Source organism: Bombina bombina, chromosome 3 (genome assembly GCF_027579735.1).
Source record: "Bombina bombina isolate aBomBom1 chromosome 3, aBomBom1.pri, whole genome shotgun sequence".
Taxonomy (NCBI): domain Eukaryota; kingdom Metazoa; phylum Chordata; class Amphibia; order Anura; family Bombinatoridae; genus Bombina; species Bombina bombina.
This window is the reverse complement of record NC_069501.1, coordinates 646,539,119-646,561,495: the sequence shown is the minus strand read 5'-3', so window position 1 is coordinate 646,561,495 and position 22,377 is coordinate 646,539,119. Positions and strand designations below refer to the sequence as shown.

Sequence of the window (22,377 nt, the reverse complement as noted above, 5' to 3'; positions counted from 1 at the left end):
AGCTACACTGATTCATTTCAACCTGCTTTTGTGCTTGGTTCGCATATCTTTGCTGCAACACAAGCGGACTGCTCCAACTACTGGCTATTTTAATCAATGCACTGCTTCTCAATGCTTTTCAATAACAGTCACATGACTGAAAAAAAAGGTTGTTATTCTGAAATGGCGCAAATTTAACCATCGTAAACCGAGGGCCACTTGTATATGTCTGTAAATAAACACATATAACCCAATGAACGTTAACTTGTATGGCTCTCAAGTAATCTCATTTATTTTCAACTTGCAATACCGGCGCAATTGAACGTGTACGCTAAAAAACGCAAATATCCTATATTGCTCATGCGCAAATGTTTGAGCTCCACTCATAATCTGTCCCTTAATTTGTTTGTTACTACAAGGAAATAACATTTACCATTACCTGACATCTAGGCTTAGGTTTTTGTAAATTTTTATTTTACAAGATCTTCATCACAATATTAATAAAAAATATTGGAAAATACAATTCTTTAGTTAAAAAAAATAAAAACAAATATTTTCTTAATATGATTTTACTTTAACTTAATTATGTAACTTCTATTTTTAGATCTAACTAAAATTTTTGATAAACAACAGGAAACATTTCTGTTTATTTTTTTGTAATTTTAATTATCTATCCACAGGCTCTTTTTGGGGGAATTATCAGAGGAACTGGTAAACAAACAGTTGGAGCTATAGTATATGCTCTTGGGTTTCTCTTGATCAACTTTTCTATTTCTATCCCTTTGATGTTTGTTGTGAAGATTGGCACAAGAGGTGAGTCTCTTTACAAAAATAATGTTGTTTTTTTGGTGTGTGAACTTATATTCAAGTTTTGACAGACTATGAAAATGAAGTCTAATGTGAGATATAGTTGAATTCAAAATAATTTCCAGTTAAAGTGACACCCAAAAATGTATTGCAGAATTTTAGTGGCTTCTTAAATAATAATTATATAACCTGTCCCAATGTTATATTAGAATAAAAGAAACCTATCAATACAACCAAAAAATATGGAAGTTCCATGCTGTCTAGTATGAAAAATGTAATTAAATCCATTCAGTGGTTTGGGTTATAGTTATGACTAAAGTTTATAAAAGACCACTATTCACAAATGTCAAAAAATTGTTTGAAATATTTTCAAAAATATTGAAACAAAATTACTCAGGAAATTTAGTTACTGTCAATTTAGTTTTAAATACCATGAAAATAGTAATGAAAAGTAAAAAAACATACAAAAATAAGAATCTTCAATTAATCTTTAAATCTTTAATTAAACTATTCATCAATGTAACCAATTCAAACTAATGTGCTAATAAAAGTCTAAATAGAACATGTTTTTATAGAGAAAAAAAATATTTATTTATAATAAATACAGAGAGAATAAAATACTACTCTCAAAATAAAGGGAATCAAGCACTCTTTTAGAAAAGTTAAAGGGACAGTAAAGTAAAAACAAATATTTCGGGGGGCGGAGCCAGCTGGGTAGGTGAGCGGTCGCACATCTTGGGAGCTCCGACCAAATTTTCATTTAATACCGCTCACCTCCCATAAAAGACAGCTTGTAACTCCTGAATCTACCTGTTGATCTTGCCCTGTGCATTTAGCTCTTGAGACCGGGAGATGCTACAAGCCTTTCAGGAGTTTGAGACATGTAGAGACGGAGCAGCGTAAGAGAAGTGCCGGTGGCCATCTTGCTCATTTGACGCAGTTAAAACAACTTTAAACTCTTTATTGCTGTACAGGGCTAAAAAGACACCACAATCCTCTTGCAGCAGCTTAATAACCTAATCTAGCTGAGGTGCACCTGTTGGACTGGGGATCCTCTCTAGCTAGGTGACATCTACACTGAGTGGCGCTAACATGGAAGGGACTATTGATTTCTTTAATGAGCTTCGGAGGCTACTTCAGGATCATCATGGCGCTATAGAAGATGAGCTGCACGCAGTGTTTAGTTCTACTGTCACGCTAGCTGCCACACAGACAACCTTTACTACGGCTTCCCCTGCAGAATGTGTTGGTGGAGGTGCTTGGGGGTTATGGTCTGCTGAGCCTAGTCCTGGTTTCATACCTGCAGCCCAGACAACTCGAGAAACAGATACTCCTATAACAGCGGAAAACTATCTGCCCGCCACTACTAATTTCCACCAAGTAGCAGTAGCAGCTTTACCCCAAACCGTACAGACGGCCATGTGGTTTCCGACTCAGAGATTGGCGCTGTATGCTACGCTTCCAGCAGAAGAGCTGGCTGACAGTCCTGCACACCATAAAGCGATGAGCATGTCTCCCCTTACCAGCGTGAGTAGACTGTATTTGAAAAGCACCTTGGAAATAGCCCATGAACTGCGCAATAGACTTTCCCTATTCTGGTCATCCGGTGTGGGATAGAGACACTGAGATGTGAGGTTGCTGGAGGCTCGCCTGACTAGTGAATACAACTATGAGGGTGAACAGCCATCAAGCTACCGCGGATCTACACACGTTTAATCATTTATTGAGCAGAACGCCTGTTTTAACAATTATAGAACTGCCTATGTTTACACGCTCCTAGTTTAGTGGCAAACCTATAGCCTCCTGTTGCACAGTTTTACATGTCCCGGTTGTTCACATAATGTTATATTACTACTTCTTGAGGTTGCATGTTCTGCACGTTATTTGTCACTCTTCTGACTGAATCAGCAAGCACCGTTATCTGAACTGTCCTGACAATTATTGAGCCCACCATGCTTTCTGTGGACACAGCAGACACTGGGTTCTTACACTTAGCCTAGTGATTATATTCATGAACGTAATTAGAAATCTCTGAAACTCACTAACAATGTGGTGTTTAATGTGTCCAACACTCTTTACTAAATGACTTTGTTCTATTGTTTATTGTTTATACCATCTCCTCCATATTTAATAATGGTTAGTTACCCATATAATCGATGTACTCTCCTAACCATATATCACCTTATTTCTGTATCTAAGTCACTTGGTATTATTGTAGTAACCTACATAAAACTCACGTAGCTGTTAGATATGTCATTTAGTGAACATTGGGGAGTTTAACCCTGATACAGATACAATCTCTTCCTTTTTACTACTGCATTTTACTGTTTTGCTATAACTTGTTATAATATCTATCAGCTAAATTATCTTGTGGCACACAAACAGTATTTATTTACCCAAAGCAATGTTGTGAACCCAGAAGCTATCAGCTAAGTTATCTTGTGGCACACAAACAGTATTTATTTACCTCAAGCAATGTTATGAACCCAGAATTCCCACATGGTTAGAGAGTTTTGTAGTTAGCATATCCAGGCATAAATGTACTACTTCACAGTTTGTGTATATGTTTGAGTCACTGCTGCAGTGTATGGCTATCTTATGCGATACAATATCTATCTGCTAAGTCCTCTTAGGGTATGCAAATAATTTTTATAAACATTGGTGACAGATAAGGATGAGAAGATTTTCCTACCTCAGGGTCCAATACTTCTCCCGCATAGTTCAGCCTTATGACCAAGATGTTCACAGCTTCTTTAAGCTCTTGAGGATATTGTTAGCAATTAATGTAAGATCATCCCTATTCACTCCTGTGTTCATTTTCTTTATAAGACTAGATTATCACCTACTTTGGTAATTAGAATCTCAACATTCTCATACTTTAAGTACATACATGAAGTTTTAAGCGAACTTGCCTACTTCCCAACTTGCTGCCAGCGGCCAGGGCAGCGCAACACCTACTTGTTACAAAAATATAGCTTCATAGCATAGTGTTGCACCATAATGTAAATTGTTGCACATAAGCTCTGTTTTTATCCTCTACCTTATACTAAAACTGTGCACTTGTTTTCGGTATTCTATCTACAACTGGTGCATAAAGTGGACAGATGTTTGAGATTTCAATATTAACTTTATTTGCGGGTGTATATGGGAGTACTGCAATTACATGGCTTCCTAAAGTCTACCACATAGGCGAATTTCCACTATCCCAGGTTGCCCTGTTTTCCATCGCAGGCTGGACCTGCAATAACATTAAACTGTGCAATTTCTCATCCTTATATTTAGTTCTAGTTATACACGCATCAAACATTGTATCTACTCAATATATAATTAGCCTATAAGCTATCTACTGAGCTTCAATAACCACCTCCTCCACCACTATATTATAATGTACCTCCATATTTGGCATATACGCTACCCATAGTATTTATCTTGTCTCCTAGCTTCAGAACAATTATAAAAGTGGTTTCTCTTAGCTAACCTACCACCTCCCCCCCCACTCCGCTCCACTCCACTCTCCTTATAATATACCTCCCAATGTTGGGGGGCTATCTATATGGCTTATCTTGTCCATGCCATACTCTAACTATTTATACCTACATACTTTACCACTTTATTTACACAGCAAGTTTATATATTTACTCTTATTATTGCTCCCAATACCAATTCCTAACTATTCTAAAAACTAAAAAAAATTGAGGTTTATTAATGAGATCCAAAAGTGGTCTCCTTAGTTACGATTTCCCTCTCTCGCTTCATTACTACCTGTTGCTTTTGTTGGCTCATAAGTTATTTATTATGTCATATAGAGGGTTCCTGAAGGATCAACACCCTATCTGTATAATATTTACAAGCTATGTAACTTGTTGGCTATACGTCTTTTTTATGTCTCTTTTTATTACTCCTGTAACATTGAAGCCTTATTTCATGTGACATAAGAACTTGTTATGATGTTTTATGTATGCCTTTAACTAAACCTCAATAAAAATTATTAAAAAAAAATATATATATATTTCATGTTTTAAATAGGGCATGCAATTTTAAACAACTTTCCAATTTACTTTTATTACCAATTTTGCTTTGTTCTCTTGGTATTCATAGTTGAAAGCTAAATCTAGGAGGTTCATCCGCTAATTTCTTAGACCTTGAAGACTGCCTCTAATCGGAAAGCATTTTGACAGTTTTTCACCACTAGAGGGCGTTAGTTCATGTGTTTCATATAGATAACATTGAGCTCCGGCACGTGAAGCTCCTAAGAGCAAGCACTGATTGGCTAAAAATGCATGTCTGTCAAAAGAACTGAACTAAAGGGGCAGTTTGCAGAGGCATAGATACAAGGTAATCACAGAGGTAAAAAGTATATTAATATAACTGTGTTGGTTATGCAAAATTGGGGAATGGGTAATAGAGGGATTATCTACCTTTTTAAACAACAAAAATTCTGGTGTATACTGTCCCTTTAAACAAATAAATTTATTGGAATTTTTTTTAAATGCCAAGCAAATAATAGTGCACAATAAATAGATTTCACATATAAAAAATACACAAGATACAAACAAATTAAAATATAGCAGCAACAATATCATGAACTTCTTCAAAAAAGACCATATATGCCCTTAATGACAACTAGCAACATCCAACCGACAATGGACCACAACAACATTGAAGGGAAATATTTATGCACATAAAATATAAGTTATCTATGCTGATTCTCATATGGAATATTTAGTCACCATATGGGCATGAAAATATTGAATATGTCCTATGGGTTATTATTAGCTCAAAACCATCAAGAACATTGTTATAGATAGATCAAGATGCAGATAATAACATACTTGCAACTAAGATAAATACAATAGGAAAGATGTTAATATGCAAGCAAACATTAAAGTGTTTGTAAAGTAAGTGCCTGGTAACTAAAAGTAACTAAAAGTAAAATTATACTTTATTTAGTTTGTATATTTACAATGATGCTTATTTTTTAAAATACTTACCTTTGCCGCTTCTGCTTTCATTAGCATATCAATCACGATCCAGCTTCCTCCAATCATTGGGAAGCCGGATTCATCATTGATCTGCTAAAGAAAACAGGAGCTGAAGGTGGAGAATCAGCGTTATGTTTCCGATAACGCAAAGGTAAGTAGTTTAAAAATAAGCGGCATTGTAAAGTTTAATGAATGAAAGTGCCCCTGTTTTTAAGATTATTTTTAGTTACAGGGCACTTATTCATTAAACTTTACAATTACTTTAAGACATAACTTGTGCTATAAGAAGTAAGCAACATTCCGAGCACAGTTAAAGTGAAAGTAAATTTGAGTGTTTAAAAAACGCTAGGATTTGCCATCACTAGAAATAAAGTGGACTTCCAGTGATCACTTAGTAACAAAAAGGGTGCTGCTAAACTCACACTTTCTGTGCTCTTTACTCAATGAGGTGATGTTTCCAACTCTAAACGAGCTTGCATACAATGTATCGTATCATGTCCGCCACAGATCGTTAAATGCTGACAGCATACGCTGTCAGCATTTAATGTTGCACCAGCAGTTCGTGTGAATTGCTGGTGCAATGCCGCCCCCTGGAAATGCCAATTTCTGTCCGCAGCTTCATAACTTCTGTTTCCAGCCAGAAAACAAGGGGCATCAAGCTCCATACGGAGCTTGATAAATCGGCCCCTTAGTGTATATACTCTTTATACTTTGTATAATAAGCAAGCACAACATAAGTAGCATTATTTGTAAAAAAATATACAAACTAAATAAAGTATAATTTTATTGTCTGCACCAATAGCTCATGTGTGCAACTAGAATCTTGAGAACGGAAAGACACGCACCTATTATAGCCAATTTGTGGCCAGATTACAAATGAAGTGGTATACAAAGAGAGAAGCGCTCTACCAGGAACGAACAACAGCTCAGTGGCTTGTTCTATGGCGATTTACCACCCGGAAGCAGCCTCTTTTAGACCAGTGTGCTTTTCACAGAAGAAAACTTTCCTGAAGTATATCAGTCTGATCCCGCCAAGTAAGGTCAGTCCAGCCCCAAAATACCAGGCAATTCTCCTCTGAACAAGGAACATGACAACCCCAGATGATCGTTTCGGCCTCCTATGGGCCTCGTCAGTGAGGTGCAGCCACATTCCTCTAAGCACACTGGGCAAGGAGTCCACGTCTGGTTTCCCCCATCACCCATAGGGAGACTTCCCCAGGGTCATAATAATTTGCATACAAAGAGAGAAGCGCTCTACCAGGAACGAACAACAGCTCAGTGGCTTGTTCTATGGCGATTTACCACCCGGAAGCAGCCTCTTTTAGACCAGTGTGCTTTTCACAGAAGAAAACTTTCCTGAAGTATATCAGTCTGATCCCGCCAAGTAAGGTCTGTCCAGCCCCGAAATACCAGGCAATTCTCCTCTGAACAAGGAACATGACAACCCCAGACGATCGTTTCGGCCTCCTATGGGCCTCGTCAGTGAGGTGCAGCCACATTCCTCTAAGCACACTGGGCAAGGAGTCCACGTCTGGTTTCCCCCATCACCCATAGGGAGACTTCCCCAGGGTCATAATAATTTGCATACAAAGAGAGAAGCGCTCTACCAGGAACGAACAACAGCTCAGTGGCTTGTTCTATGGCGATTTACCACCCGGAAGCAGCCTCTTTTAGACCAGTGTGCTTTTCACAGAAGAAAATTTTCCTGAAGTATATCAGTCTGATCCCGCCAAGTAAGGTCAGTCCAGTCCCGAAATACCAGGCTATTCTCCTCTGAACAAGGAACATGACAACCCCAGACGATCGTTTCGGCCTCCTATGGGCCTCGTCAGTGAGGTGCAGCCACATTCCTCTAAGCACACTGGGCAAGGAGTCCACGTCTGGTTTCCCCCATCACCCATAGGGAGACTTCCCCAGGGTCATAATAATTTGCATACAAAGAGAGAAGCGCTCTACCAGGAACGAACAACAGCTCAGTGGCTTGTTCTATGGCGATTTACCACCCGGAAGCAGCCTCTTTTAGACCAGTGTGCTTTTCACAGAAGAAAACTTTCCTGAAGTATATCAGTCTGATCCCGCCAAGTAAGGTCAGTCCAGCCCCGAAACACCAGGCAATTCTCCTCTGAACAAGGAACATGACAACCCCAGACGATCGTTTCGGCCTCCTATGGGCCTCGTCAGTGAGGTGCAGCCACATTCCTCTAAGCACACTGGGCAAGGAGTCCACGTCTGGTTTCCCCCATCACCCATAGGGAGACTTCCCCAGGGTCATAATAATTTGCATACAAAGAGAGAAGCGCTCTACCAGGAACGAACAACAGCTCAGTGGCTTGTTCTATGGCGATTTACCACCCGGAAGCAGCCTCTTTTAGACCAGTGTGCTTTTCACAGAAGAAAACTTTCCTGAAGTATATCAGTCTGATCCCGCCAAGTAACGTCAGTCCAGCCCTGAAATACCAGGCAATTCTCCTCTGAACAAGGAACATGACAACCCCAGATGATCGTTTCGGCCTCCTATGGGCCTCGTCAGTGAGGTGCAGCCACATTCCTCTAAGCACACTGGGCAAGGAGTCCACGTCTGGTTTTCCCCATAACCCATAGGGAGACTTCCCCAGGGTCATAATAATTTGCATACAAAGAGAGAAGCGCTCTACCAGGAACGAACAACAGCTCAGTGGCTTGTTCTATGGCGATTTACCACCCGGAAGCAGCCTCTTTTAGACCAGTGTGCTTTTCACAGAAGAAAACTTTCCTGAAGTATATCAGTCTGATCCCGCCAAGTAAGGTCTGTCCAGCCCCGAAATACCAGGCAATTCTCTTCTGAACAAGGAACATGACAACCCCAGACGATCGTTTCGGCCTCCTATGGGCCTCGTCAGTGAGGTGCAGCCACATTCCTCTAAGCACACTGGGCAAGGAGTCCACGTCTGGTTTCCCCCATCACCCATAGGGAGACTTCCCCAGGGTCATAATAATTTGCATACAAAGAGAGAAGCGCTCTACCAGGAACGAACAACAGCTCAGTGGCTTGTTCTATGGCGATTTACCACCCGGAAGCAGCCTCTTTTAGACCAGTGTGCTTTTCACAGAAGTAAACTTTCCTGAAGTATATCAGTCTGATCCCGCCAAGTAAGGTCAGTCCAGCCCCGAAATACCAGGCAATTCTCCTCTGAACAAGGAACATGACAACCCCAGACGATCGTTTCGGCCTCCTATGGGCCTCGTCAGTGAGGTGCAGCCACATTCCTCGAAGCACACTGGGCAAGGAGTCCACGTCTGGTTTCCCCCATCACCCATAGGGAGACTTCCCCAGGGTCATAATAATTTGCATACAAAGAGAGAAGCGCTCTACCAGGAACGAACAACAGCTCAGTGGCTTGTTCTATGGCGATTTACCACCCAGAAGCAGCCTCTTTTAGACCAGTGTGCTTTTCACAGAAGAAAACTTTCCTGAAGTATATCAGTCTGATCCCGCCAAGTAAGGTCAGTCCAGCCCCGAAACACCAGGCAATTCTCCTCTGAACAAGGAACATGACAACCCCAGACGATCTTTTTCGGCCTCCTATGGGCCTCGTCAGTGAGGTGCAGCCACATTCCTCTAAGCACACTGGGCAAGGAGTCTACGTCTGGTTTCCCCCATCACCCATAGGGAGACTTCCCCAGGGTCATAATAATTTGCATACAAAGAGAGAAGCGCTCTACCAGGAACGAACAACAGCTCAGTGGCTTGTTCTATGGCGATTTACCACCCGGAAGCAGCCTCTTTTAGACCAGTGTGCTTTTCACAGAAGAAAACTTTCCTGAAGTATATCAGTCTGATCCCGCCAAGTAAGGTCAGTCCAGCCCCGAAATACATAGAAACATAGAAACATAGATATTGACGGCAGATAAGAGCCATAGGCCCAGCAAGTCTGCCCGACCTTACCTAACAGTATAAACTTATCTAGTTCGTAGGATAGCCCTATGCTTGTCCCATGCATTTTTAAAGTCCCCCACAGTGTTTGTTGCTACTACCTCTTGAGGAAGTTTATTCCATAAATCAATCACTCTTTCTGTAAAGAAGTGCTTCCTCAAATTACTCCTGAATCTACTACCCTTTAGCTTGAGCTCATGACCCCTTGTTCTTGAATTTTCCATTTTATGTAAAATACCCACAGCCTCAGTTTTACTAAACCCTTTAATGTACTTGAAAGTTGCTATCATATCACCTCTAAGTTGCTATCATAATACCAGGCAATTCTCCTCTGAACAAGGAACATGACAACCCCAGACGATCGCTTCGGCCTCCTATGACCCGTTGCTCAGTGTGCCTAGAGGGATATGGCTGCACCTCACTGACGAGGCCCACAATAGGCCGAAACGTACGTCTGGGGTTTTGCTGTTTCTCTCATTCAGAGAGGGATTGCCTGGTATTTCGGGGCTGGACTGTACTGTGAAGTCAGGATCAGACTGATATGCTTCAGGAAAGTTCTTCTCTGTGAAACGCACATGTTGAGCAAAAAGAGGCTGCTTCTTGGGTGGTAACTAGCCATAGAGCAAGCTATTATGCTTTTGTTCGTTCCCAGGTTGAGCGCTTCTCTCTTTTTATTTATGCAAATTATGACATTTTGGGAAGTCTCCCTAAGTGTGATGCGGGAATCCAGACGTGGACCCGTTGCTCAGTGTGCCTAGAGGGATATGGCTGCACCTCACTGACGAGGCCCACAATAGGCCGAAACGTACGTCTGGGGTTTTGCTGTTTCTCTCATTCAGAGAGGGATTGCCTGGTATTTCGGGGCTGGACTGTACTGTGAAGTCAGGATCAGACTGATATGCTTCAGGAAAGTTCTTCTCTGTGAAAGGCACATGTTGAGCAAAAAGAGGCTGCTTCTTGGGTGGTAACTAGCCATAGAGCAAGCTATTATGCTTTTGTTCGCTCCCAGGTTGAGCGCTTCTCTCTTTTTATTTATGCAAATTATGACATTTTGGGAAGTCTCCCTAAGTGTGATGCAAGAATCCAGACGTGGACCCGTTGCTCAGTGTGCCTAGAGGGATATGGCTGCACCTCACTGACGAGGCCCACAATAGGCCGAAACGTACGTCTGGGGTTTTGCTGTTTCTCTCATTCAGAGAGGGATTGCCTGGTATTTCGGGGCTGGACTGTACTGTGAAGTCAGGATCAGACTGATATGCTTCAGGAAAGTTCTTCTCTGTGAAAGGCACATGTTGAGCAAAAAGAGGCTGCTTCTTGGGTGGTAACTAGCCATAGAGCAAGCTATTATGCTTTTGTTCGTTCCCAGGTTGAGCGCTTCTCTCTTTTTATTTATGCAAATTATGACATTTTGGGAAGTCTCCCTAAGTGTGATGCGGGAATCCAGACGTGGACCCGTTGCTCAGTGTGCCTAGAGGGAGATGGCTGCACCTCACTGACGAGGCCCACAATAGGCCGAAACGTACGTCTGGGGTTTTGCTGTTTCTCTCATTCAGAGAGGGATTGCCTGGTATTTCGGGGCTGGACTGTACTGTGAAGTCAGGATCAGACTGATATGCTTCAGGAAAGTTCTTCTCTGTGAAACGCACATGTTGAGCAAAAAGAGGCTGCTTCTTGGGTGGTAACTAGCCATAGAGCAAGCTATTATGCTTTTGTTCGTTCCCAGGTTGAGCGCTTCTCTCTTTTTATTTATGCAAATTATGACATTTTGGGAAGTCTCCCTAAGTGTGATGCGGGAATCCAGACGTGGACCCGTTGCTCAGTGTGCCTAGAGGGATATGGCTGCACCTCACTGACGAGGCCCACAATAGGCCGAAACGTACGTCTGGGGTTTTGCTGTTTCTCTCATTCAGAGAGGGATTGCCTGGTATTTCGGGGCTGGACTGTACTGTTAAGTCAGGATCAGACTGATATGCTTCAGGAAAGTTCTTCTCTGTGAAAGGCACATGTTGAGCAAAAAGAGGCTGCTTCTTGGGTGGTAACTAGCCATAGAGCAAGCTATTATGCTTTTGTTCGTTCCCAGGTTGAGCGCTTCTCTCTTTTTATTTATGCAAATTATGACATTTTGGGAAGTCTCCCTAAGTGTGATGCGGGAATCCAGACGTGGACCCGTTGCTCAGTGTGCCTAGAGGGATATGGCTGCACCTCACTGACGAGGCCCACAATAGGCTGAAACGTACGTCTGGGGTTTTGCTGTTTCTCTCATTCAGAGAGGGATTGCCTGGTATTTCGGGGCTGGACTGTACTGTGAAGTCAGGATCAGACTGATATGCTTCAGGAAAGTTCTTCTCTGTGAAAGGCACATGTTGAGCAAAAAGAGGCTGCTTCTTGGGTGGTAACTAGCCATAGAGCAAGCTATTATGCTTTTGTTCGTTCCCAGGTTGAGCGCTTCTCTCTTTTTATTTATGCAAATTATGACATTTTGGGAAGTCTCCCTAAGTGTGATGCGGGAATCCAGACGTGGACCCGTTGCTCAGTGTGCCTAGAGGGATATGGCTGCACCTCACTGACGAGGCCCACAATAGGCCGAAACGTACGTCTGGGGTTTTGCTGTTTCTCTCATTCAGAGAGGGATTGCCTGGTATTTCGGGGCTGGACTGTACTGTGAAGTTAGGATCAGACTGATATGCTTCAGGAAAGTTCTTCTCTGTGAAAGGCACATGTTGAGCAAAAAGAGGCTGCTTCTTGGGTGGTAACTAGCCATAGAGCAAGCTATTATGCTTTTGTTTGTTCCCAGGTTGAGCGCTTCTCTCTTTTTATTTATGCAAATTATGACATTTTGGGAAGTCTCCCTAAGTGTGATGCGGTAATCCAGACGTGGACCCGTTGCTCAGTGTGCCTAGAGGGATATGGCTGCACCTCACTGACGAGGCCCACAATAGGCCGAAACGTACGTCTGGGGTTTTGCTGTTTCTCTCATTCAGAGAGGGATTGCCTGGTATTTCGGGGCTGGACTGTACTGTGAAGTCAGGATCAGACTGATATGCTTCAGGAAAGTTCTTCTCTGTGAAAGGCACATGTTGAGCAAAAAGAGGCTGCTTCTTGGGTGGTAACTAGCCATAGAGCAAGCTATTATGCTTTTGTTCGTTCCCAGGTTGAGCGCTTTTCTCTTTTTATTTATGCAAATTATGACATTTTGGGAAGTCTCCCTAAGTGTGATGCGGGAATCCAGACGTGGACCCGTTGCTCAGTGTGCCTAGAGGGATATGGCTGCACCTCACTGACGAGGCCCACAATAGGCCGAAACGTACGTCTTGGGTTTTGCTGTTTCTCTCATTCAGAGAGGGATTGCCTGGTATTTCGGGGCTGGACTGTACTGTGAAGTCAGGATCAGACTGATATGCTTCAGGAAAGTTCTTCTCTGTGAAAGGCACATGTTGAGCAAAAAGAGGCTGCTTCTTGGGTGGTAACTAGCCATAGAGCAAGCTATTATGCTTTTGTTCGTTCCCAGGTTGAGCGCTTCTCTCTTTTTATTTATGCAAATTATGACATTTTGGGAAGTCTCCCTAAGTGTGATGCGGGAATCCAGACATGGACCCGTTGCTCAGTGTGCCTAGAGGGATATGGCTGCACCTCACTGACGAGGCCCACAATAGGCCGAAACGTACGTCTGGGGTTTTGCTGTTTCTCTCATTCAGAGAGGGATTGCCTGGTATTTCGGGGCTGGACTGTACTGTGAAGTCAGGATCAGACTGATATGCTTCAGGAAAGTTCTTCTCTGTGAAAGGCACATGTTGAGCAAAAAGAGGCTGCTTCTTGGGTGGTAACTAGCCATAGAGCAAGCTATTATGCTTTTGTTCATTCCCAGGTTGAGCGCTTCTCTCTTTTTATTTATACAAATGAAGTGGTATTTAATGCTCCCCCTTGAGTGCTAACTCTGTTAGGAGTAAGCTTTTTGCGCTCGTTAGTTAGCACTCATATTACAAGTTGAAAGTAAAGAGTATTTGCTCACGCACTAAACCAAGGTGTGTAAAAAGCTGAACTTAGAATATTGCGTGCAATAACGTATTCCCCCATAGAAGTGAATGGAGCAAAAAAAGTGAGAAATAAAAACCCTAATCGCGTGCAAACCCACTCATATTCTCAAATTCACTAACCCAACATAAACATATGAATATTTCACATTCCAATGTTCTTCACATAGAAGAATATGTTTTATTTATTAATAAATACATATTGCTACATATACATTATCATATTTTGGAACAATATATTTTTATATATATATATATATATATATATATATATATATAAAAAATACAAATCCAGCCAGACTACAGCACTCACGATAACTGTGTTAAATTCTGCCTGTAGTGCACTTAGCAAAGTTATATAAGCAGCAAAAGAAAAGGCACTCATACAGTGAGATTACGAGTCTTGCGTTAGCCTTAAAAGCAGGGGTCCCAATGCTGCTTTTTAAAGCCCGCTGGTATTACGAGTCAGGCAGGAAAGGGTCTACCGCTCACTTTTTTTCCGCGATTTTAGCTTACCGCAAATCCCCTTACGTCAATTGCATATCCTATCTTTTTAATGGGATTTTCCTAATGCCGATATTACAATCGCCCGAAAAAGTGAGCGGTAGACCCTCTCCTGTCCAGGCTTCTACCGCATTTAAAAGTCAGTATTTAAGAGTTTTATGGGCTAACGCCAGAACATAAAACTCTTAACTAAAGTGCTAAAAGTACACTAACACCCATAAACTACCTATTAACCCCTAAACTGAGCCCCCCCCCCCACATCGGAAACACTTAACTAAAATGTTTAACCCCTAATCTGCAGACCGGACATCGCCGCCACTTTAATAAATATATTAACCCCTAAACCGCCGCACTCCCGCCTCGCAAACACTAGTTAACTTTTACTAACCCCTAATACACCGTCCATAACATCGCCGACACCTACCTACACTTATTAACCCCTAATCTTCTGACTCCCAACGTCGCCACTACTACATTAAATTTATTAACCCCTGGTGTTTCTCTACAGCTCCGGCTCTAAGCCGATAAATTTCATGACTATAACTGCTCAGAACTGACTAAATTATGATATGGCTGCAGCTACCACTGTTAACCGTCAAATGGAAAATCCAAATCCCAAGGTGAGAGCCTAAAGTGCGCTGGACATCATCTGTTTCCACAATGCAGACAGCCGGGTGATTATTGGAGAGCGGCCATCTTAGCATCTACGCAGCACCTATTATCTAACGATAACTTTAGAGATTTGTCTGAGTGAATAAAAGATCGCTCACCAAGAGCAACTTTTAAACCCACCGAGTAACGAAGATTAGGCGCACTAAACTACTCTACAACTACTTGAATCTGGTGAGAGTCACCACTTGCATTGCCGATGGAGGTAATACCTTCTTTTTCAGATATGGGCCTAGCAACATATATTCTTGCCGAACTCAGCTCCCTGCTTGAACAATACCAGAAAGATTTCGATGTTATACTTGGAGCTGCACTTGCCGATCCTCCTGAAGTCGACTTCCCTCGGGACTTACCAGTTGAGAGCCAGAACGATGGCCTGATAATCAAAGCATGCACCCCGTACCAGATTGGCACATATGAGGGACATATCCTAACTGTCGGCCTTCCGCAATTTAACAGTACCTATAAGGCCTTTTACACGTAAGCTGAGTACTTCCCCAGTGCTATGTAAGCTTAGATCCAACTCACACAGGCGATCACTGCTGTCTTTCCTGCTGCTTACAAAGAATAAGGGCCATCTGAGATTACATACCTCTCAAGCGTATCGACCTTGGTGTTCAGTGTACCTGATGGAGGAATGGATGTCACAAACTGCTCTTAACAGGTAATCACCTCTTGCTATTAACCGGAGAGGAATAGGTTAAGCAACTCTATCTTTTCAACATGAGGCCCCGATCATGACTTCCTCACTTTGGCCACTGGATATGGGGTGAATATCCTGAAGTACATAGTTAATGGAGGCTCGCTTAATTAGACATTGCGGCAACTAATGTGGACATACCAGCAAATGTCGAGGTTGGGGTTTACACTTCTGATCCCACAAAGGTTATAGACTTGAGCTTCCTACTAAAGACTTTTTTTTTTTTTCATGTCTGATATACGCAGTTTATAATGTTTAGCTTAATCAGTTTATTGCCTTATCTACAGTTCAACTTCGTATATATGTTATGTCCCTATGCTTTAGATCATGAGACTTGGATCTTAACACACTGTATGTGATATCATTAGCCACTGGTGTGGGGTAAATTTAAAGAACAATACTCTGGAACTGTTTATTACTTATTTTATCTTCATTATTTTAAGTGCTTATATCTATCTGCCTATATGCAATTTGTTAACCCTTACTCTACAATATGCTCTGAAATCCCCCAGATGTTATTTTTAGGGCCACCTTACCACTGAAGTGCAATAATTATATTTATTCTGATGCCATTTCATTTAAAGCTGCACCTTACATGCTATACACCATTCTATTTCTTTGTTACTAGATATCATATACTATAGAGAAATCAACTACACATAACAGAAGTTGAGCTCATTGTTATACCAGTCCATTTTTAGGCTTCTAATCCGGTTATGTCCATCAAAGTTGAATTACCTCATTACATGGTAGCAGCTAATTACAAGTTGAATATATTACTCAGGTGTTGCCTAATGTGCTATAAAGACAGCTACTTGTGGTCTACTATAATATGTGATTGTGTATGTGCAACAGTGAGTTTTACAGTAAAAGCCCCAAGTGTAGAGTTACAATATTATATGTTTATAGACTAATTCAAGCTGTTCCCTGGAAAATCTGTTTGCGCCATGCTATGTTTTTTTTTTGTTTTTGTTTTTTTTTTTCACTGGGGCTCTAATAGACACTGAATGTAATGCTACCTAGCTGTATTTCTGTCTATGCTTGAATGGGGCTAGGTTATCATCCCTCTAGTTATTTATTTTATTACATTATATGTACAGGCCCCTCATTGTTTGCATATATGGTGAGATTACCAGAATTTAAACATTTCATCACCTATTTCTTCTAAGTTTACAGACCCCCATGCTTCATGTATGGGCATTGTGCTTGGAAGAAGTTTGTGTGCATGTCTTCTCGCTGCCAGCGGCCGGGGCGGCGTGATGATTGTGCCCAACAAATATATGGCTCTATAGAATAGTCTTAGATATTACTTTTCACCACAATGCCTGCTATTGTACATAAATAATGTTCTAATTGTTCACTTTGTGCTAAGGTTATAGATTTGATCTCTATTACCTATCTGCATTTGTTGTGTAACCATGGCATACTCCTGTGCTATCAATATTATTCATATTTGCATATACATACAGGAGAGCTGTAGCCGTACTGCTAACTAATACCTATCCTATGCTATGATCTCAGTCTCTTCAGGATGTCCTTTTTTCTGGCGATACTTTGGGCATAGCTATCCTGTGAGGCATAATTTTAATTCAAGACCTATGATACGCTTCTGACGCAGGCTGGCCCTGCATTAACATTGCCATTATTTCAGGTCTACTCACTTGCAATACCCTTAATGCAACATTACTCTAGTTTAGAGTTAATTTATCTCTACTTTCCCCATAGCCATTCATATGCTTATAAGGCCTTACACAGAGACATAATGAGCCCTCATCTACCTGGTTCAAGCAATTAACTACAGTAGCTGACCCATTTGCAATCTCTTACAGATGCAATTGATTGACATACCTAGAAATTACTCAGATGTTTTATCGGCTTCTCATGTATATCTTACCACCTCCTACCCCCCACCCCTACAGGAGGGTTAAATACACGGTTTCTCTTGCACATACCGCACCCTATTTCCCTTCTTTACTAGCAAAATCTTGCAGTTTATCAAGATATTTAGAATGTTCCGAAACATAACAAAGTTTGAAGATGTAGCTTGCATATTCCTAAATGTTTCAGAAGCTTATATCAGTTCAAGAGAGGTTCAAGAGAGACCATTTTTTTTATCATTCTATTTCCTCTAGACATCATTTTAGATGACAGGAGTCCAAAAGTGACTTCTTTTATTAGGAGAGGAAAATACTATAAAGTAGAAAATGAGGTTTCAGTTTTGCCTGTTACATATAAATATAGAGATGTTGCTTTGGGTTTCTCATGACAAATCTTTACCTGCATGTGACTATAGCATCATTTTGAACTCCTAAATAATGTCATAGTTTAAATGAATGTTTCTGAATACCTATGTAACATGTTTATTTGATGATGTTTTGTCAATAACCTCAATAAAAAACCTATTTAAAAAAAAAAAAAATTATTAACCCCTAAACCTAAGTGTAACCCTAAGTCTAACCCCCCTAACTTAAATATAATTTAAATTAAACGAAATAAATTTAACATAATTAAATAAATTAATCCTATTTAAAACTAAATACTTACCGATAAAATAAACCCTAAGGCCTAGATTTGGAGTTTGGCGGTAGCCGTGAAAACCAGCGTTAGAGGCTCCTAACGCTGGTTTTAGGCTACCTCCGGTATTTGGAGTCACTCAAAAAAGGGTCTAACGCTCACTTTTCAGCCGCGACTTTTCCATACCGCAGATCCCCTTATGTAAATTGCGTATCCTATCTTTTCAATGGGATTTTTCTAACTCTGGTATTTAGAGTCGTGTCTGAAGTGAGCGTTAGAAATCTAATGACAAAACTCCAGCCGCAGAAAAATGTCAGTAGTTAAGAGCTTTCTGGGCTAACGCCGGTTCATAAAGCTCTTAACTACTGTACTCTAAAGTACACTAACACCCATAAACTACCTATGTACCCCTAAACCGAGGTCCCCCCACATCGCCGCAACTCGATTAAATTTTTTTAACCCCTAATCTGCCGACCGCCACCTACGTTATACTTATGTACCCCTAATCTGCTGCCCCTAACACCGCCGACCCCTATATTATATTTATTAACCCCTAATCTGCCCCCCACAACGTCGCCGCCAGCTACCTACACTTATTAACCCCTAATCTGCCGTCCGCACGCCGCCGCCAGCTACATTATCCCTATGTACCCCTAATCTGCTGCCCTAACATCGCCGACCCCTATATTATATTTATTAACCCCTAACCTGCCCCCCACAACGTCGCCGCAACCTACCTACAATAATTTACCCCTAATCTGCCGACCGCAAATAGCCGCCAGCTACATTATAGCTATGTACCCCTAATCTGCTGCCCCTAACACCGCCAACCCCTATATTATATTTATTAACCCCTAACCTGCACTCCCTAACATCGCCGACACCTAACTTCAATTATTAACCCCTAATCTGCCGACCGAATCTCGCCGCTATTCTAATAAATGTATTAACACCTAAAGCTAAGTCTAACCCTAACACTAACACCCCCTAAATTAAATATAATTTTAATCTAACGAAATTAATTCACTCTTATTAAATAAATAATTCCTATTTAAAGATAAATACTTACCTGTAAAATAAATCCTAATATAGCTACAATATAAATTATAATTATATTATAGCTATTTTAGGATTAATATTTATTTTATAGGTAACTTTGTATTTATTTTAACCAGGTACAATAGCTATTAAATAGTTAAGAACTATTTAATAGCTAAAATAGTTAAAATAATACAAATTTACCTGTAAAATAAATCCTAACCTAAGTTACAATTAAACCTAACACTACCGGATGGAGGACCTCTTCTTGCTCCGCTTGGATCAAGACTTCGGACCCTCTTCTGGACCGATCGCTGAACCCGGTGAGGTGAAGACAAGGTAGGGAGATCTTCAGGGGCTTAGTGTTAGGTTTATTTAAGGGGGGTTTGGGTTAGATTAGGGGTATGTGGGTGGTGGGTTGTAATGTTGGGGGGGGGGGGTATTGTATGTTTTTTTTTACAGGCAAAAGAGCTGAACTTCTTGGGGCATGCCCCGCAAAGGGCCCTGTTCAGGGCTGGTAAGGTCAAAGAGCTTTAAACTTTAGTAATCTAGAATAGGGTAGGGCATTTTTTTTATTTTGGGGGGCTTTGTTATTTTATTAGGGGGCTTAGAGTAGGTGTAATTAGTTTTAAATTGTTGTAATATTTTTCTTATGTTTGTAAATATTTTTTTATTTTTTGTAACTTAGTTCTTTTTTATTTTTTGTACTTTAGTTTATTTCATTGTAGTTATTTGTAGGTATTGTATTTAATTAATTTATTGATAGTGTAGTGTTAGGTTTAATTGTAGGTAATTGTAGGTATTTTATTTAATTAATTTATTGATAGTGTAGTGTTAGGTTTAATTGTAACTTAGGTTAGGATTTATTTTACAGGTAAATTTGTAATTATTTTAACTATTTTAGCTATTAAATAGTTCTTAACTATTTAATAGCTATTGTACCTGGTTAAAATAAAAGTAATAAAATACAAAGTTACCTGTAAAATAAATATAAATCCTAAAATAGCTATAATATAATTATAATTTATGTTGTAGCTATATTAGGATTTATTTTACAGGTAAGTATTTATCTTTAAATAGGAATAATTTATTTAATAAGAGTGAATTAATTTCGTTAGATTAAAATTATATTTAATTTAGGGGGGTGTTAGTGTTAGGGTTAGACTTAGCTTTAGGGGTTAATACATTTATTAGAATAGCGGTGAGCTCCAGTCGTCAGATTAGGGGTTAATTATTGAAGTTAGGTGTCTGCGATGTTAGGGAGGGCAGATTAGGGGTTAATACTATTTATTATAGGGTTAGTGAGGCGGATTAGGGGTTAATAACTTTATAATAATATCGGTGCGGTCCGGTCGGCAGATTAGGGGTTAATAAGTGTAGGCAGGTGGAGGCGACGTTGTGGGGGGCAGATTAGGGGTTAATAGATATAATATAGGGGTCGGCGATGTTAGGGCAGCAGATTAGGGGTACATAGGGATAATGTAAGTAGCGGCGGTTTACGGAGCGGAGGATTAGGGGTTAATAATAATATGCAGGGGTCAGCGATAGCGGGGGCAGCAGATTAGAGGTTAATAAGTGTAAAGTTAGGGGTGTTTAGACTCGGGGTACATGTTAGGGTGTTAGGTGCAGACGTAGGAAGTGTTTCCCCATAGCAAACAATGGTGCTGCGTTAGGAGCTGAACGCTGCTTTTTTGCAGGTGTTAGGTTTTTTTTCAGCTCAAACAGCCACATTGTTTCCTATGGGGGAATCGTGCACGAGCACGTTTTTGAGGCTGGCCGCTTGCGTAAGCAACTCTGGTATCGAGAGTTGAAGCTGCGTTAAATATGCTCTACGCTCCTTTTTTGGAGCCTAACGCAGCCTTTATGTGGACTCTCAATACCAGAGTTATTTTTATGGTGCGGCCAGAAAAAAGCCAGCGTTAGCTTTTCGGGTCGTTACTGACAAAACTCTAAATCTAGCCGTAAGATAGCTACAATATAACTAATAGTTACATTGTAGCTAGCTTAGGATTTATTTTTATTTTACAGGCAACTTTGTATTTATTTTAACTAGGTACAATAGTAATGGAAAAATCCTATTGGCTGATGCAATCAGCCAATAGGATTGAAGTTCAATCCGATTGGCTGATCTAATCAGCCAATAGTATTGAGCTTGCATTCTATTGGCTGTTCCAATCAGCCAATAGAATGTGAGGTCAATCCTATTGGCTGATTGCATCAGCCAATAGGATTTTTCCTACCTTAATTCCGATTGGCTGATAAGATTCTATCAGCCAATCGGAATTCAAGGGACGCCATCTCGGATGACATCATTTAAAGGACCAGTCATTCAGTCGTCAGCCGTCGGATGAAGAGGATGCTCTGCGTCGGATGTCTTGAAGATGGACCCGCTCCGTGCCGGATGGATGAAGATAGAAGATGCCGTCTGGATAAAGACTTCTGCCCATCTGGAGGACCACTTCTTCCCAGTTGGATGAAGACTTCTGCCAGTCTGGAGGTCCACTTATGCCCAGTTGGGTGAAGACGTCTCCCGGTAGGGTGATCTTCAAGGGGTTAGTGTTAGGTTTTTTAATGTTGGGGTGGATTGTAATTTTTTTTACAGGTAAAATAGCTGATTAATTTGGGGCCTTTTAAGGGCTTTTTGTAATTTAGTGTAGGGTAGGGCTTTTTTTCCATTCAGCCAATAGAATGTGAGGTTAATCCTATTGGCTGATTGCATCAGCCAATAGGATTTTCCTATCTTAATTCCGATTGGCTGATAAGATTCTTTTAGCCAATCGGAATTCAAGGGACGCCATCTTGGATGACGTCATTTAAAGGACCAGTCATTCAGTCGTCAGCCATCGGATGAAGAGGATGCTCCACGTCAGATGTCTTGAAGATGGACACGCTCTGCTCCGGAAGGATGAAGGTAGAAGATGCCACCTGGATGAAGCTTTCTGCCGGTCTGGATGTCCTCTTCTGGCCGGATAGGATGAAGACTTCGGACCCTCTGGAGGACTACTTGTGCCCAGCTGGGTGAAGACGGCTCAAGGTAGGGTGATCTTTGAGGGGCTAGTGTTAGATTTTTTTAAGGGGGGATTGGGTGGGTTTTAGAGTAGGGTTGGGTGTGTGGGTAGTGGGTTTTAATGTTGGTGGGTATTGTATTATTTTTTACAGGTGAAAAAGCTGATTACTTTGGGGCAATGCCCCACAAAAGGTCCTTTTAAGGGCTATTTGTAATTTAGTATAGGGTAGTGA

At 40.9% G+C, this 22,377-nt stretch overlaps 1 protein-coding gene across 3 annotated transcripts in view; it reads left to right on the top strand.

The window, feature by feature from the left end:
- Window positions 1–22,377, top strand: part of LOC128653833 (multidrug and toxin extrusion protein 1-like) — a 363,968-nt gene that overhangs the window by 300,769 nt on the left and 40,822 nt on the right. For all 3 annotated transcript variants that reach the window (XM_053707365.1, XM_053707364.1, XM_053707368.1), the window contains one exon: window positions 660–792. In XM_053707365.1, coding sequence (XP_053563340.1) covers window positions 660–792 — 133 coding nt within the window. The remainder of the gene's footprint in view (window positions 1–659; window positions 793–22,377) is intronic.